This window comes from Aulonocara stuartgranti (assembly GCF_965226115.1).
Source record: "Aulonocara stuartgranti genome assembly, chromosome: 17".
In the NCBI taxonomy this organism is placed as follows: Eukaryota; Metazoa; Chordata; class Actinopteri; order Cichliformes; family Cichlidae; genus Aulonocara; species Aulonocara stuartgranti.
The window spans coordinates 33,599,138-33,613,113 of NC_138953.1; the positions used below are offsets into that span (position 1 = coordinate 33,599,138).

At 40.8% G+C, this 13,976-nt stretch overlaps 1 protein-coding gene across 4 annotated transcripts in view; it reads right to left on the reverse strand.

Annotated features, from left to right (window-relative positions):
• mdfic (MyoD family inhibitor domain containing) overlaps window positions 1–13,976 on the reverse strand; it is a 56,454-nt gene that overhangs the window by 11,972 nt on the left and 30,506 nt on the right. For all 4 annotated transcript variants that reach the window (XM_082511059.1, XM_082511058.1, XM_082511056.1 and 1 more), the window contains one exon: window positions 12,238–12,348. In XM_082511059.1, coding sequence (XP_082367185.1) covers window positions 12,238–12,348 — 111 coding nt within the window. The remainder of the gene's footprint in view (window positions 1–12,237; window positions 12,349–13,976) is intronic.

Here is a 13,976-nt window from a genome sequence, read left to right on the forward strand (position 1 = left end):
ACACCATTCAGCTTGGCGTGCACTGTAAACACACAATACAACACAACAGACTGAGGAAAGAGCCATCGTTTATCAAGTCAACTCCTGTGAACCCTATTGAAGTGCAAACCATCCAGTGTGCATTCAACTTCTTTCACACAATATTCAGCTTTTAGCATTTCAAGGTAATGCGATGCTGTTGTGACGTTTCTGAACCCACGCTTTGATTCCACATCCAAGGTACAAATGTAAGCTGAGTCTGCTGATAAATCCTGACAGAGCAACACAGGCTCACCGCTAATACACCGCTCCGCTAACACAGCAGGAAACAAATCCCATGAAGTTTGAAAAGAACGTACAAGTTGTGCATTTGTTACAACATTGCAGCAAAGCATCCGAAGGTGTCCTAAGAGATCCACATGCACACTTTAATAGGCTGTATGTCCAGTTCTTCCCTCCAAACAAAGTTTAAATACAAGCACACACACACACACACACACACACACACACTTCAAATTGGACTTGTAACTGCCCTATTTCTAGCACATCAACAACTGTTGAGAGTGTACATTTGTAGTTGAATAAAACATGGTATTCCCCTACACACGCTGTCACACACATCACAGGGGAAACTAGGGGGTGAGTGGTTCTTGACTGTCTAAGCAGCATCCCAATTTGGTCCCAGCTACTAGTAGCTGACAGCCTCAAATATCTGGGGAGAATTTTTAAAAGGCCAGTGTTTGATGGATTCATGAAGAACACACAAATATAATTGCCATTTGTCACCGAGTCTTCAGTGGCTGCGCCACACAGGGACCGAGCAGCACAGTGCCTGGAGAGAGCTGGAGCTGCACCAGAGCTGTGCAAGGCTAGGGGTGGGTGGGTGGTGGTGGGAGGGGGTCGATCTGTATGTAAAACTGAGTATATAAACACCTCCATTTTTGTCACAGAAAATGGGTCCTACAGGACGCAACTAGAAATTGCACCCAGAAGACAGCATGGCTACTGGAGATCTCTCTCTCTCTCCCTCTCCCTCACACACACACACACACACACACACACACACACACACACACACACACACACCTAGCTACCAGGAAGGAATATGCATGTATGCATGTCAGCTGTAACAAAGCTCCATACACAAGAATTCTAAAATAGTTGAGAACATGAAAATATAACACAGAGGTCAAACAGGGCAGTATGGAGATTCTCATTTGCACATAACTACATCATGAGTCACAGGTAAGGCAGGGAGCGGATTGAACAATCACACCAGTGCTGTATTTCTAAAGCTCAGTGCTTTTTAATATTAATGCCCCCGAGACGGAGAGAAACAGGGAGGAGAGAGAGACGAAAGGTGTTTGCCCAGGCTTATTAGAATGCCCATCATAGAGATCATACAGTTATTCAAATGTCACATCATTCCCACCAAATAAACACCACAAGATGAATACAGATTGTGTATCCATCTCCTAATGGCCATTATTACACAATGGCACAAGTTTGTGAGTTAACACTTGAAGGGGCCACGCAAGCGGGCAAGGCACCTGTAATTGTAGCCTCAGACTAGAAAAAAAGGAAAAGGGAGGATGCACAGCAATTCCGCTAACACGGCTGGTGTTTTGTTTATTTTTGGGGGCTTGTATTAGAAAAACATGTATATTTTCTGCTCGACTGGTCATGTACCTGCATGATTGAAATGCTAATTTGTAAATGTGCAATGACCTAGCCAGACTCCTCCAACTCCCCCCACCCCCCCTCGCTGCCAAAACAGCCTGAGGTATCATCTCTCCTCCTAACAAACAGCAGCGTGTGGAAGAGCCCCTGCCTTTCAATCCAAAGGGATATATTTTCTCATTAGAAATTATACATCTTCCCTGTCCATATTTATAGACGCAAAACCAGGGGAATTACGCTGCAGAGAGAGTGAGAGGGACACACACGGAGAGAGGAAAATAGTACAATGAATGTTATTACAAAAGGGCTCTGATTGAAATTTTCCTTGGGCGTCTGAAAGCCTCGTTTGCAGTTTGACCTTCTAAACTACCGGACAAGGACTTCCTTTATTGTCTAGAAGGACGAGCTGGGAGGGAACACGCACAAGTGGCTCAGGGATCATCGTTCAGGTGTCCAATTAAAAAAAACAAACAAACAAGAAAAACATGATGATGATAATCATAGTGTGAAAAGTATCAATATAAAGGCATTTATCAGGAGTGTCAAATGAGTCAACCAGCAGCCGAGAACGAGCTTTTGATCGGAATATTAGCGTCCTGCGGTGTGAGGAGGTGGCTGCCATGCAAAGTCAGCGCTCTTGTCTTTACACAAAGTGCATGGCAGCCTGACACGGGCTAACAGAAATGTCACTTGTTCCAACAGACTGCAGCGATCTCACGGCAGCGATCACACAGCAATCCTAACCCTGTCAGTTCACACACATGCGCAAAGTGTTTTGTATTTATCCAAGATAAAATGGTGATGATGACGGCTTCGCAGCTGCTGATGATGACCGTTGAAGAAAGCTAAATTACCTGCTCTGACATTGGATCCCCCTCAGCCAAAGTGACATGCTCTGAGTGTGTGTGTGGTTGCAAGCATGCCAGGGTAGTCTGCAACAGAACTCTATTAACTGTCTTGACCTGTCAAGGCTAATCATATTGCATAGCATCTCATTTAAACAGGAAACATCACATTTCTGTCTGTTTTCCTACCATAGTCCAGGACAGTCAGTCGATAACTACTCAGCAGTCAAAGACTGTCGCCCCCCCCCCACCCGCCTTTTAATTCTCTGTGACAGTCATTCAAAAATTTGACTCCACCAACCTACTGAAGTGAGACTTGAAGACATCGTTTAATATTTCCACTCCTCATTTCCCACACCGCTGCTGCATCTACCCAGGAAAAAGTGGAATTAAAAAGAAAAAAAAAGAAAAAAAAGAAAAAAAAACCTTCGACCTTGTTCTGCTTAATTACATTTTACAGGAGTGAAGACAACTTGAAAGACAATAGCTTGATTCGATGACACGAATCCATCAATCTACTCAGTGCAAGTGTTCGCATTTCTAAAGGGAAGGAGGTGGTGATCGAGGAAGGGTGGGGCGGGGTCCGGGTCACCAATTCTTCTTTGATTTCAAAATGGAACATTTTCCCAGATTAATACGTTGACCGCCATCACTAAAACTCCCAATGAGATGCCACTTTCTGTGCGATGAATCATGCTGAAGGGAAAGTCACACACGCATTCAGCCACCAAAGCTCCAGCCACACAGGCCCCAGGTCTCCACTGTTGTGTGGAATTTGGCACGGTGCTAATTTGAGTATTACTAATACAGCGAAGAGCGAGGAGCGTTCAAAGCCTTGCAACTAGCCTGCTGTGAGAGACACTAAACGTTGCACTGTTCTCCACTTCTCCTCATTTCTGAGATGACTTTTATACGAAGCTGTTCCTGCATTAAGCTTTGCCAAATGCCTTCCATTCCCCTTCATCTGTTTCTTACCATCCACGAGGAGGGAAAGAGTTTATAAAGACAGCCAAATGCACGACTGCAGTATCTTTAAAAAGCTGCACATCTTGCACGGATTTAGACTTTACACGGCTAGCTACCACAATTTCTAGAAAGATCAATTATGACGTGACTCAGAGCAGGCCTGAGGGAGCTGCCAGGCTTCATACTCCCCAAGACAAAAAAAAAAAAAAAAAAAAAAAAGTGCTCCACCCTCTCCTCGTCGACGACTCAAAACAAAAAGAAAAAACAAAAAAAACGGCGCAACAGTGAGGAAGGAACGGGAAAAGGGGGGGAGAAAAGGGAGGGAAGGAGGAGAATGGGGGTTATTTTCAGTTTCAGTTACATCGATGACTCAAATATTCCACCGCCTTTCAAAATCTCCTCACTGCAGCAGAAGTTCCACAGGAAACTTTGCTTGTTTGAAATTCAATGGCGGGCGCGCAGACATGCACATGCGCACCCTCACACTCGGGCACATGAAGGCATGCACACATGCAAAGATGAAGCAGACACACAGGCAACAACTGCATGAGCCAAATAAATTTTGTGGAAGATCCACGAACACTAATATTGAAGTCAGAGATGAGGATCTGCCACTCCCTAAAAGCCAAAATCCAGCTGAAGTCTGACTCTGGGTCAGAAAGGGGAGAGGCAGTCTATCAAAATGCCCCCACACCTAGTTCCTTTATTTGCTCAGTATCAATCTCAGCATTAACCCTCTGCTAATGGGACAGCTGTGGGTCACCGCCTCGCATCGTCTGGATGCCAATCAAGGCCTTAAGCTGAGAGATCAGCCTTTGGGACAGAGGTGATCGTCTGCCTCTGAGTGGCTTTTAAAACACAGAGACGCCTGTATCGATTTTAGCTCTAGCCTGAAAGAGAAGTGTGGGGTGAAGGGGGTTGTGTCAGCTGTGGTTGTCTGTGCTTCTGGACGGGAGCCAGCCGCCGGGTCCCCGGTCACCCTCCACTGATCAGGGGGGCCTGACACAATGACCTCGTAGAAAGGCACTGAACCTGCAAACACGAACGGGGCAAGGAGTTGGAAGCTCGAGGGGTTCAGGGCTAGCAAGGGCAACATCAGCAGAGATCTCAGTAATAGAAAAGGGTTTTAACCTTAATGTTGGAGCCAAAACCCTGTTAGAGGCCAAGTAATCCCCCCTGTGCTATCTGATTTTTTTCTCTCCCCCTGTGTGTGTGTGTGAGGAGCTTCTGAAATGCATTCATGCTGTCATGTGTGGCACTGGTTAAGGAGCTGGTAAACATGGTCCAAACAGTCCAGCTACCTTGCCATATCTGTGCTAAACGGGTAAAAAAAACAAAACAATAAGGTAGACAAAACACAGAAAGCCAGGTTTATTTCCTGTGTTACAGCACTACCAAAGAACAGAGCTCCTATGCAGTTGTAGCACAATGAATTTCTTTTTCAGTAGTTACGTTTGAAATCCTTTATACTAAAACTTTCTCAAAGTTTCGATGACTAAGAGCAGGTTTAGTTAGTGAGTTTGAGGGTCACACAGGAAAAGGTGCACACATTTCTTAGTGTTTGTAAAGCATCTGTTCAGAAGATGGAGATTAATGTCAGTCTAAGCTTTGAGCATATTTATAGATTTTTAGACATTATTGTGGTGATCGTTAAATATTTGCCACCGTTTAGACATCGCTCTCAAGGTAGAGCTGGGCGATAGAACGATAACGATATGTATCGCGATATAACTTTTACTCGATAGAGAAATTAAGCTATCGCGATAGACCTCGCCGCTCTTGTCCTCTTAAAAAAAAAAAAAAAAAAAAAAAAAGGTCAGCCAAATTAAGTAGCGCAGAGCCGAACCAATCACAGCCGCAGCGTCACGTCGCGTGACTTGTTACATACAGCACAAGTGCCAAGCCGCACGTGTGTTTGTTTGGGAAGCAGCCAGCGGGTAATGGAGCCAGCGCGTAATGGAGGAAATGAGTGTGCCGACTAGAAAAATCAACCGAGCGTGACCGAAGAGAAAACAGATGATGGTTCCAATGCCGGAGAGATTGTCGAACGGAAGAGCCATAGAAGTTCCGTAGTGTGAAGGTATTTCGGCTATTTCAAGTCTGACAAAAAAACAGAGTAGCGTGCACTGTAAATTGTGCCGAAAACAAGTCTGGAAATACAATAAACTGGTGCATGCGTCACACTGTGCGCCACGTTATTGTTTCGGTGAAATGAATTTCTACAATACTGTTACTGTTAATTCTACTCTCTGCAGTGTTTAAATGCTTACATATACACACAGTTACTGTCCGTCCACACATACGACTCGGTTCTGCTTCTATGCCCCAGCTTTGTTTACTTTTTCCCACCGAGGCTTCTAGACTTCTGATTGGCCAACATTTCTGCACGGTTAGGAATCTAGCGCCACCTGCTGCTTTGGCATGTTCATAGCAGCGTTTTCCTTCATTTCTGCCTTTATGTGTGGACGGGATTCTTTTTTAAAACGAAAACGGAAAATCTCAGTTTTCAAAAATACCCGTGTACGTGTGGACGTAGCCTCAGTCTCTGACTGGAAGCGCTAATTCGTCATTCGGCTTTTGTCAGACTAAAGTAACTGTTAAAACTGTTTGAAAAGCTCAGCTATACAACAAGGAGAGATTGAGAATTTCCTTTTAGTTCTCAGTTTATTTGATATTGACAAAAGTTAGTCAGTTTTGTCTGTTCTTCTGTAAAACAAACTAAGATTTATTTTTAGAATTAATATTTTGTTTCTAAGTGGAATTGACAATTTAGTAGTCTGTTTCGTTTGTTCTATTTTGAAACTTAAACGCTTTAGCGGCTGCCTTTTGTGTAGTTTGCAATATTTGCCTTTATTTATCTGAAAAAGTCTCATGTTCCTTAAGTACATCTACCCTGTTGAACTTATTATGAGAAATAAATATTTAAATCAAAACAAGCTGCTGATTATTTCACATTTTACTTGTGAGCAACGGCACATTTAAATCTTACAAATATAGTTATTTGGCTTATATCGTGATAGATATCGTTATCGACTGAAATGAAAAAACATATCGTGATATGAAAAAATCTCATATCGCCCAGCTCTATCTCAAGGGTTCTCAAAGAGTTTACAGTCATATCAGTATTAACCCAAAACCAACGAGGGTGGGCGTAATGTTCACATTATGCTTATTAAATAGGTATAAACTTTCTTAGGGTGTGGATATTATGCAATATTGTTAATACTGCAGGATATATTTTCTTGCAAATTTTCTTCCAGAACCCTGCAGATCCCCAAAGCCCACTTTGTGAACCACTAATCTGCTGAAGTGACCTAAAAATCGTTGTACTATTGTGTTATAGCATAAAAGTACTTTCAGGTTATTGCGTAAGAGTGCAAAGATTGGCTCAAGAGACAGAGTGGGTCGTCTACCAATCAGAAAGTCAATGGCATCCTTGGGCAACATACTAATCCTAAAGTTTTCCTAGCAATCACGCGAGTGTGCAAGTGTTACAAATCAGTTCTTTGCATTAAAATATATACATAGATAAAACACAGTTGGATTGTTTTCTACAAAGTCTAAAATGTAATGGATTTGGTTGACACGTATGTTTCTTTTAGGGCCTTTTGTGTGTTTCTATACAACAGTGTTGCTTCTTAACCCCATGACATGTTATAGACATGTGGAAAAACAAACCTCTGACCCTTACTCCAAAACCTGTGCTAGTAACAGTGTAACTTTCAGCTTCTGAAATGTGTCCTCAAAAGTAACAAATCAAAAACTATTTATATTTCTTACGAGTACACTAAAAGTGTTAAAATGACTTCAAAAAAAATTACTCTGAATTTAAAAAAATTCTACGCAGTCTCCTCAATCAAAATCCATACATGTTGTCTTGCAGCTAACGTGCACTTAAAAGACTGCGGTCCACAAATGGAGGTATGCATATCTAATCATCTGGCTCAAGTATTTTGAATATCTTCAAAAAAAATAAAAAAATTAACAGCGAATAGTCTCGGGCACTTTGGGTAAAATATGCTAATTAACACACTTGAAATTTCCCATATGAAATCTATCTGCACCAAGACAATGAGAAAATAATTACAACAGAGGTAGAATTACAATGACCATTTTAATCAACCCCTACACTAGCATTTCACCCTATTTATACAGTTTTTGATTCCATGACCCACTGGTAAGTAATCACTTGAAAATTACAGTTCAGTTTATAATAGGTCTATGCTTTAGACACATTATTTCTGCAGACGGGGCTGCGAGGATTGCAATAAAGATATGGATCTTGCATAACAACAATTACAATGCAATTCCTATACCTAAAAAAAAAAACATTCTTGAAAAAGAGAATTGACACAAGGTTAAAAAAGTCTTAAAGTATTTAAAGCACTTTGGAAGACAAATGAAACAAAGTGACACGATCTTAGAATGTTGATTCAACAATTGGCCAGCAAAAACACCTCGAGGAAGCCCTCGCCACCCCTTTTTTCTTTAAATCTCATATTAAAAACTTTATAAGTTCATATATAACTCTGAATTGTTGAATCCTTTCTGCAAAGACAAATGAAAGTATATGACACAACCACGTTAAACAATTCCCGTTGCTTCCCTTTGTGACCTCCACTTCCAAAAGGTCAACTCGATACACAGGTAATAACCTTGAAAGTGTGCAACTAAAGAGTGAAATCACAGATTCACACAAAGGCCAGACTAATGTCTTCCTTTAGAAAAAAAAAGAAAAAAAAAGTCATGCTATTTGACCTTCTTTTCTCACTACAGAATTTCCATGAGATTTAAAAAAAAACAAAAAAAAAAAAACAGACCTGTTCTTCACATGCTGGTAAGGTCATCTTTATCAACTGCAGAAGCATTAAAAAAAGTATTTGACAATCTTATGAATAATGTGATGATTAAACTCATAAAACTAGTGCTGGGTGGTAGCAATTTATTTCCAGACATGGGCTGGAGAGGCATGGCCCTGTTTGCAAGAGATATCAGGTGCTTGAAAAACCAGAATAGTCTCTTGAGGAATGTCTGTCTCCCACACATGACTCTTCCTCCTCTCCCAGGTTTCAGAGCCACAGAGGAACTGTGTGCTGACAAAGGTCTAACAAGAGGGGCAGAATTGTACTTTTGTTGTCTAAGCCGCAATGGTTTACAATCTAAGCGGCGACTGGAATTTATCTTGTTTGCAATCGTAAATTATTACGCCTCGCACAACGCGTGGCATAACAGTGTTCACTGCACTTTCCTTTAAATGCGCTCTGCTGAGAACATTTAAAAAATACAGAAACACCACTGTGTTTACTTTCTCATTTTAAGGGGGCCCACTGATTAAATAGACCACTTGTCAAAACAATGTTATCATAACTGAAATAGGATCTTTGCTGTTATTACAACAATATAATGGGCTTCCTCTTGTTGTGATAAGTCACCATCCACAAATTGTACACAGCTTTAAAATCAGACAGCCCTGGGACACAGTCAGGACTGAGATGTAGGCGGGCAGATGATTTCTTATTGATTTCCTGTTTCTGTGGTGAAGAGAGCTCTCAATTACCCCTGCCAGCGAGCAGATTGGTTCCCTCAAAACACAACCACAGCGAGACTGCCAGTCTATGACATAAATAGGTTAAGTTAAGCAGCCCTAAATCATTTTTCCAACTATTAGATGACCACAAACAGACAAAGCTACTTAAAAACGTTCTCCAAGATTATAGTTCATTTTCTTTATTTACAAACCTGGGTATCTTACATGTCTTTTTAGCTATAGCTCAACTTCATAATGCAGTAAGCTCCACTCTTTGAAAGGCTCAATGTTACTACTGAAATTAGAAAACTCAACAATTTGTAGAAGCTTTTAGAAATCAGACAAATTAATTGGGAAGTGATTTTATCCCCTACACTGATGCCTATATATCATGTTTGATTTTATGGTTTTATTGTACTTTAAAAAAAATAAAAATAAATTATTGTACTTTCTGAAACCATGGTGGAATGGTTCATGCGGTCGCTTAAACAGTGAAAGACCCCCAGTTTGGTCCCATAAGAAGACAGATATTCCTTGGGAGATGCATCCAGCGCTTGAGTCTGCCAAATCAAGTATGCACAGCTACCAGCTCTGGCAGCCCCTTATGAATAAGGGTATAGCCAAAATTAAATTTTTTTTGTGTTAATATACATTATTAGAAGAAGAAGAAGAAGAAGAAGAAGAAGACAAAGTCAGTTTAATATTTTGAGATATGTTACAGTTTTACTTGAGTTACCCCAAATGTAAAACTTTGTCTAACTAATCTAATGGCGCTCATTTCTGACTAGTAACAGTGATACTGAGGCGAGCTGTTGAGGATATCCTGAACTTTTCTGATGCCAAGCTGCTGCTTTTATTAGTGTTAGCCACTGTGAGACACTTCTTTGAAGTGCATCCAACTTTGTCAGAGAATGTCAGACAGTAAATAAACTCTCATAAAACATCCATACATATGCAATAATACTAAGTGCAATAATCCTTTCTGTCATCGTTGTATTTTTACTCAGTTGTATATAGTATTTGTATTTGTATTCTATTTTTATCTTATTGTATATTTATTTTATTTTATTCTACTGTATATAGTATTTTATTTTATTTTATTCTATTCTGTACAGTTGTGTACTGTATTTATTCTTATTGTATTCTAATTTTTGCCTCATAACTTTTGCACTGTCCACTTCCTGCTGTGACAAAACAAATTTCCCACGTGTGGGACTAATAAAGGTTATCTTATCTTATCTTAAAATTGAATTATCCTGTTTATCAGAAAGTATGATTTCCTTTGCTAGCTTGTTAGCATACCGTCTGTGCAGGGGCTTGCAAAGACCTGAAGTTGTTTCTGTTCTGGATGCAGTTTGCATTTTACCGTTACGCTCTCGTACTGTTGTGCAATAAAAAATAAATAAAGGTAATGTACATATCCAGGCTGTAGACTGTGCTATTATTTTTCTCCTCTGGCACACAAACTGAAATCAGCTGATTGTGGTGCAAGTGCAAATGGAACCAATAAGTGGGCTCGACGGACAAGCACACTAACAATTCCAAGGAATTGAAGTACTTGGGACCGGTTCTCTACAAGAACTAACATTCCTACTTATAATTGTCACTTTTCAATATTTTAGCAACATCTAGGTGTTTAGAATTTCCTGTTTCATTGGGAAATCTCTGGAATATTCTCAAAGTATTCTATTGCAGGACAGAGTTGAAGACAAACTATTCAAACTAGACAAACTAAGTGTTTTTATTGTATTATAAATACTATAATCAGGCTTTGATCTTTCAAATGAAAAACAGGAAAACTTCTTTACCAGCCTCTGTGTGTTTATGTGTGTGTGTGTGTGTGTGTGTGTGTGTGTGTGTGTGTGTGTGTGTGTGTAGCAGAAAAAAGAATCGGTGTGGATGTTAAGGGGAGCGACATCAATTACAACGCAAAACTGTTGTCACAGGGGCTTATCTGCTGAGATGAAAGCAGAGCATGCCTCCCTCTAAAAGTGCAATACTCCGCACACCTGCCAAGCTAGAGAGACCTCTTGACAGAATTTTCTTTTTTATTATTATCTCTTTTCCATGCTACTTCAGTAAACAAGCCACTGGCAAGTCATTAAGCTTAATACCAGAAAAGGCAGGAAAAGGCACCCTGGAAAAGTTAACAACCAAGAAACAAAGGAACTGTTGTCAAGAACTGTGTCAAATGAAGATAAAAAAAAACAATCCTTATTATTGCTAGGCACTTACATGGATGGAAGCAATCAGGTGCTATTAGCCTATGTTGACACATCTCACTCTTCTTAGGAACAATGAAACACACACGAAGGCACACAAAGCTTTTAGCCCGTTTCATTTTGTGACCTGCAATCCATATTTCAATATCAATTCAAATTGCTGAACTAAAGTGCATCTTGGTTTAATTAGACTCAAGAAGTTCAATGTCAAATAATTGTTTTGTAAAACCTCACCGTGCACTGCATTTGCATAAAACAATGTGATTAACTCAGAGTTACAATACAGGCACACAAAGTTTCCCCAAAGGAAAAAATAAATAAAAAATTAGAACCATCCAGAAAAAAAGACATCTTTTGAAAATCTAAAACACCTGCTAATGGTATGATGGATCGCAGGGAGGAACAATATACTCATGTAATCCTGGTGAACATTTCTTCAACAGAAAAGTGCCTCTAGCTGCTGGCACAAGTCTTCTTCAATAGGTGAATGATTGGTGCAGGCTAAAAAACACTGTGGCTAACATTCAATCAGAGTGTAAAGACAGCTAGTGCCAGAACCACAAACAGGATTTCCCCACTTCCAAAACACAGCGCTGAGGGTTTGGAAGGAGAAGTAAAAAATGACGAAATGAGCCAAGTCTTGGTCATTATGGCAGAATAAGAGCGCCTGCATGTTACCACGCTTACCAAGAGAGCTTGGTGCTATCTTGACATTACTTTAATTGGAAACACTGAAGCTAATATTTTAGTTGGCCAACTGACCCCTGCCTCACACACTGTGCAACTGCCATAACAACAACTATCCATATAGCGGTTGTGATGATAGAAAAAAGGACGAGATTACAGCCGCTTTAATGTTAAATAAATGGTAAACAGAACCGTTGTGACTGTTGCAGGCAGAACGTGTTTGTTATTTCCACTCTCTACAATTAAACGGTGCATTGTTGTTTATCATTAAAAATAACAGCAAGATGCCCCGCTGCCCGCCCACAGCTTTTCCCAGGTCGTTAAAACTTACTTCTTACAGGCTCGCAATAATTAGGCTTCTCCTCCATCACGTGACTCGGTCCTTCGGCGGCTGGTTTCCTGGGAGATGATATTCTCCCTGATGATTCATTGTCACGAGCATCTAGGGTCACAAGAATTTAACGTCAAACAGAGCTGATGAAGAAAAACCCGCCACATGGAGAGTTGCGCAAACTAAGTACTGTGCTGCATGGTGACCGACAAGACGGGGTCGCTTAGTTTAATTTCATGCTATTAAGGACTCAGCTGTTCATTCCTTTAAAATAAAATAAAACAAAATAAAAAAAACAGATGTAAACTTTAAGTGTAGAGTTGGCCACGGAGGACAGAATATCAGGGACAGCTGGATGATCCAGAGGTGCGGAGGCCGCTCAGCATGTTTTTGCCAGAAAAAACAGGCCACTGGCAAACTGCACAACATTGAGGGGCGGTTCAGGTAAAGGCCTTGCCAGAGCTCTGGATCTCATTTTCTCTCCTTTTGCTCCCGGGCGTGCTCTACCTGCCAAGCTTTTTAACTGCCATAAAAGGCTGCATTCATCTAAATTGGAAAAAGTATGTTGGCAAAAAGAAGAAGAAGAAGAGAAAAAAAATCTTACAGCCTGATAGATGCGCAAATGCACGAGAGACAGCTTCACTCATCTGCCTAACCCGTTTCTTCTGGCCTCTTGACTTCAAGGCTCGCTCAGGCTTCGCTCACTGCACACTGCTGCTTTGTTCGGTAAATAAACCTTCCACAATGACTTTATTCACTGGTTTGGAGCCAGATGCCTACTCATAGGCCATAGTTTTGGGGGATTTTTTCCCCTTAAAACTGAAAGTTTTTCAGTGCCGTCGTGGAGCTCGAGCCTTCAGCTCGGTGAAGATTGATTCAACAAACCTAAAAAAAAAGAATCACATTTACAGAAGCCTTGCTCCCATACTCCCATACAACACCCTGTGTTTGTAAGCAAGTGATGGATGGGGCAGCGTAACAGATGAGTGCGGGCCAGAAACTCTGCCCAGACAGATATGGCACATATCTCAGCTCGGGGGGGCTAATGTATGGTAGCAGCGGTGACGTTAGCAGCAGTTCTGTGTGATGCATCGCAGTATTTAGTGATCACAGTTAGAAATAAATTGCTCTATTCTCTGTACATCCGCAGTCCCCGGGGAGGGGAAATCTAGTCCTAACTCCAAGTGCCTTTGAAGGTCCAGCAAAAAAAAAAAAAAAATCCATTCACAACCCAACAGCCCCAGTGATTGCTTACTTTGTCCTACTTTGCTATTTTCTGACAGTGCCATAATGATGCTTGGTATAAATAGGATGGTTAATGGTTCATTGCTTGTTTGAAGAAAAATGAAAAGGGGGTGTGGGGGGGGGGTAAGCTTATTTTACATGTGATAATCTTAGGGGCAACTAGAAAGTTAATTAAAAACTATAATTGGCTGTGGTTGCTGTTAATAGTCACTAGGGCGTTTCTGCAGACTTTATTGGGGGGGAAAAAACAAAAAAAAAACCACAAACACTATCGAGCTTAAAGCTGGAGCAGAGATACTGATGCACACCAAAAGTCACATGAATATAATGTAGAAAGCAAGTCTGTGATTGTCCAGAGCAGACTGAAAAATCCTGATATGCCAATCATCTGTAGCACACACCCACTGGCTTGTCTTTAGGATTTGCTTTTTAGCGTGAGTTTCTGACTGAGTATGACACTATATTTAGAGCTCACTTTCATTACTGGTATGCTG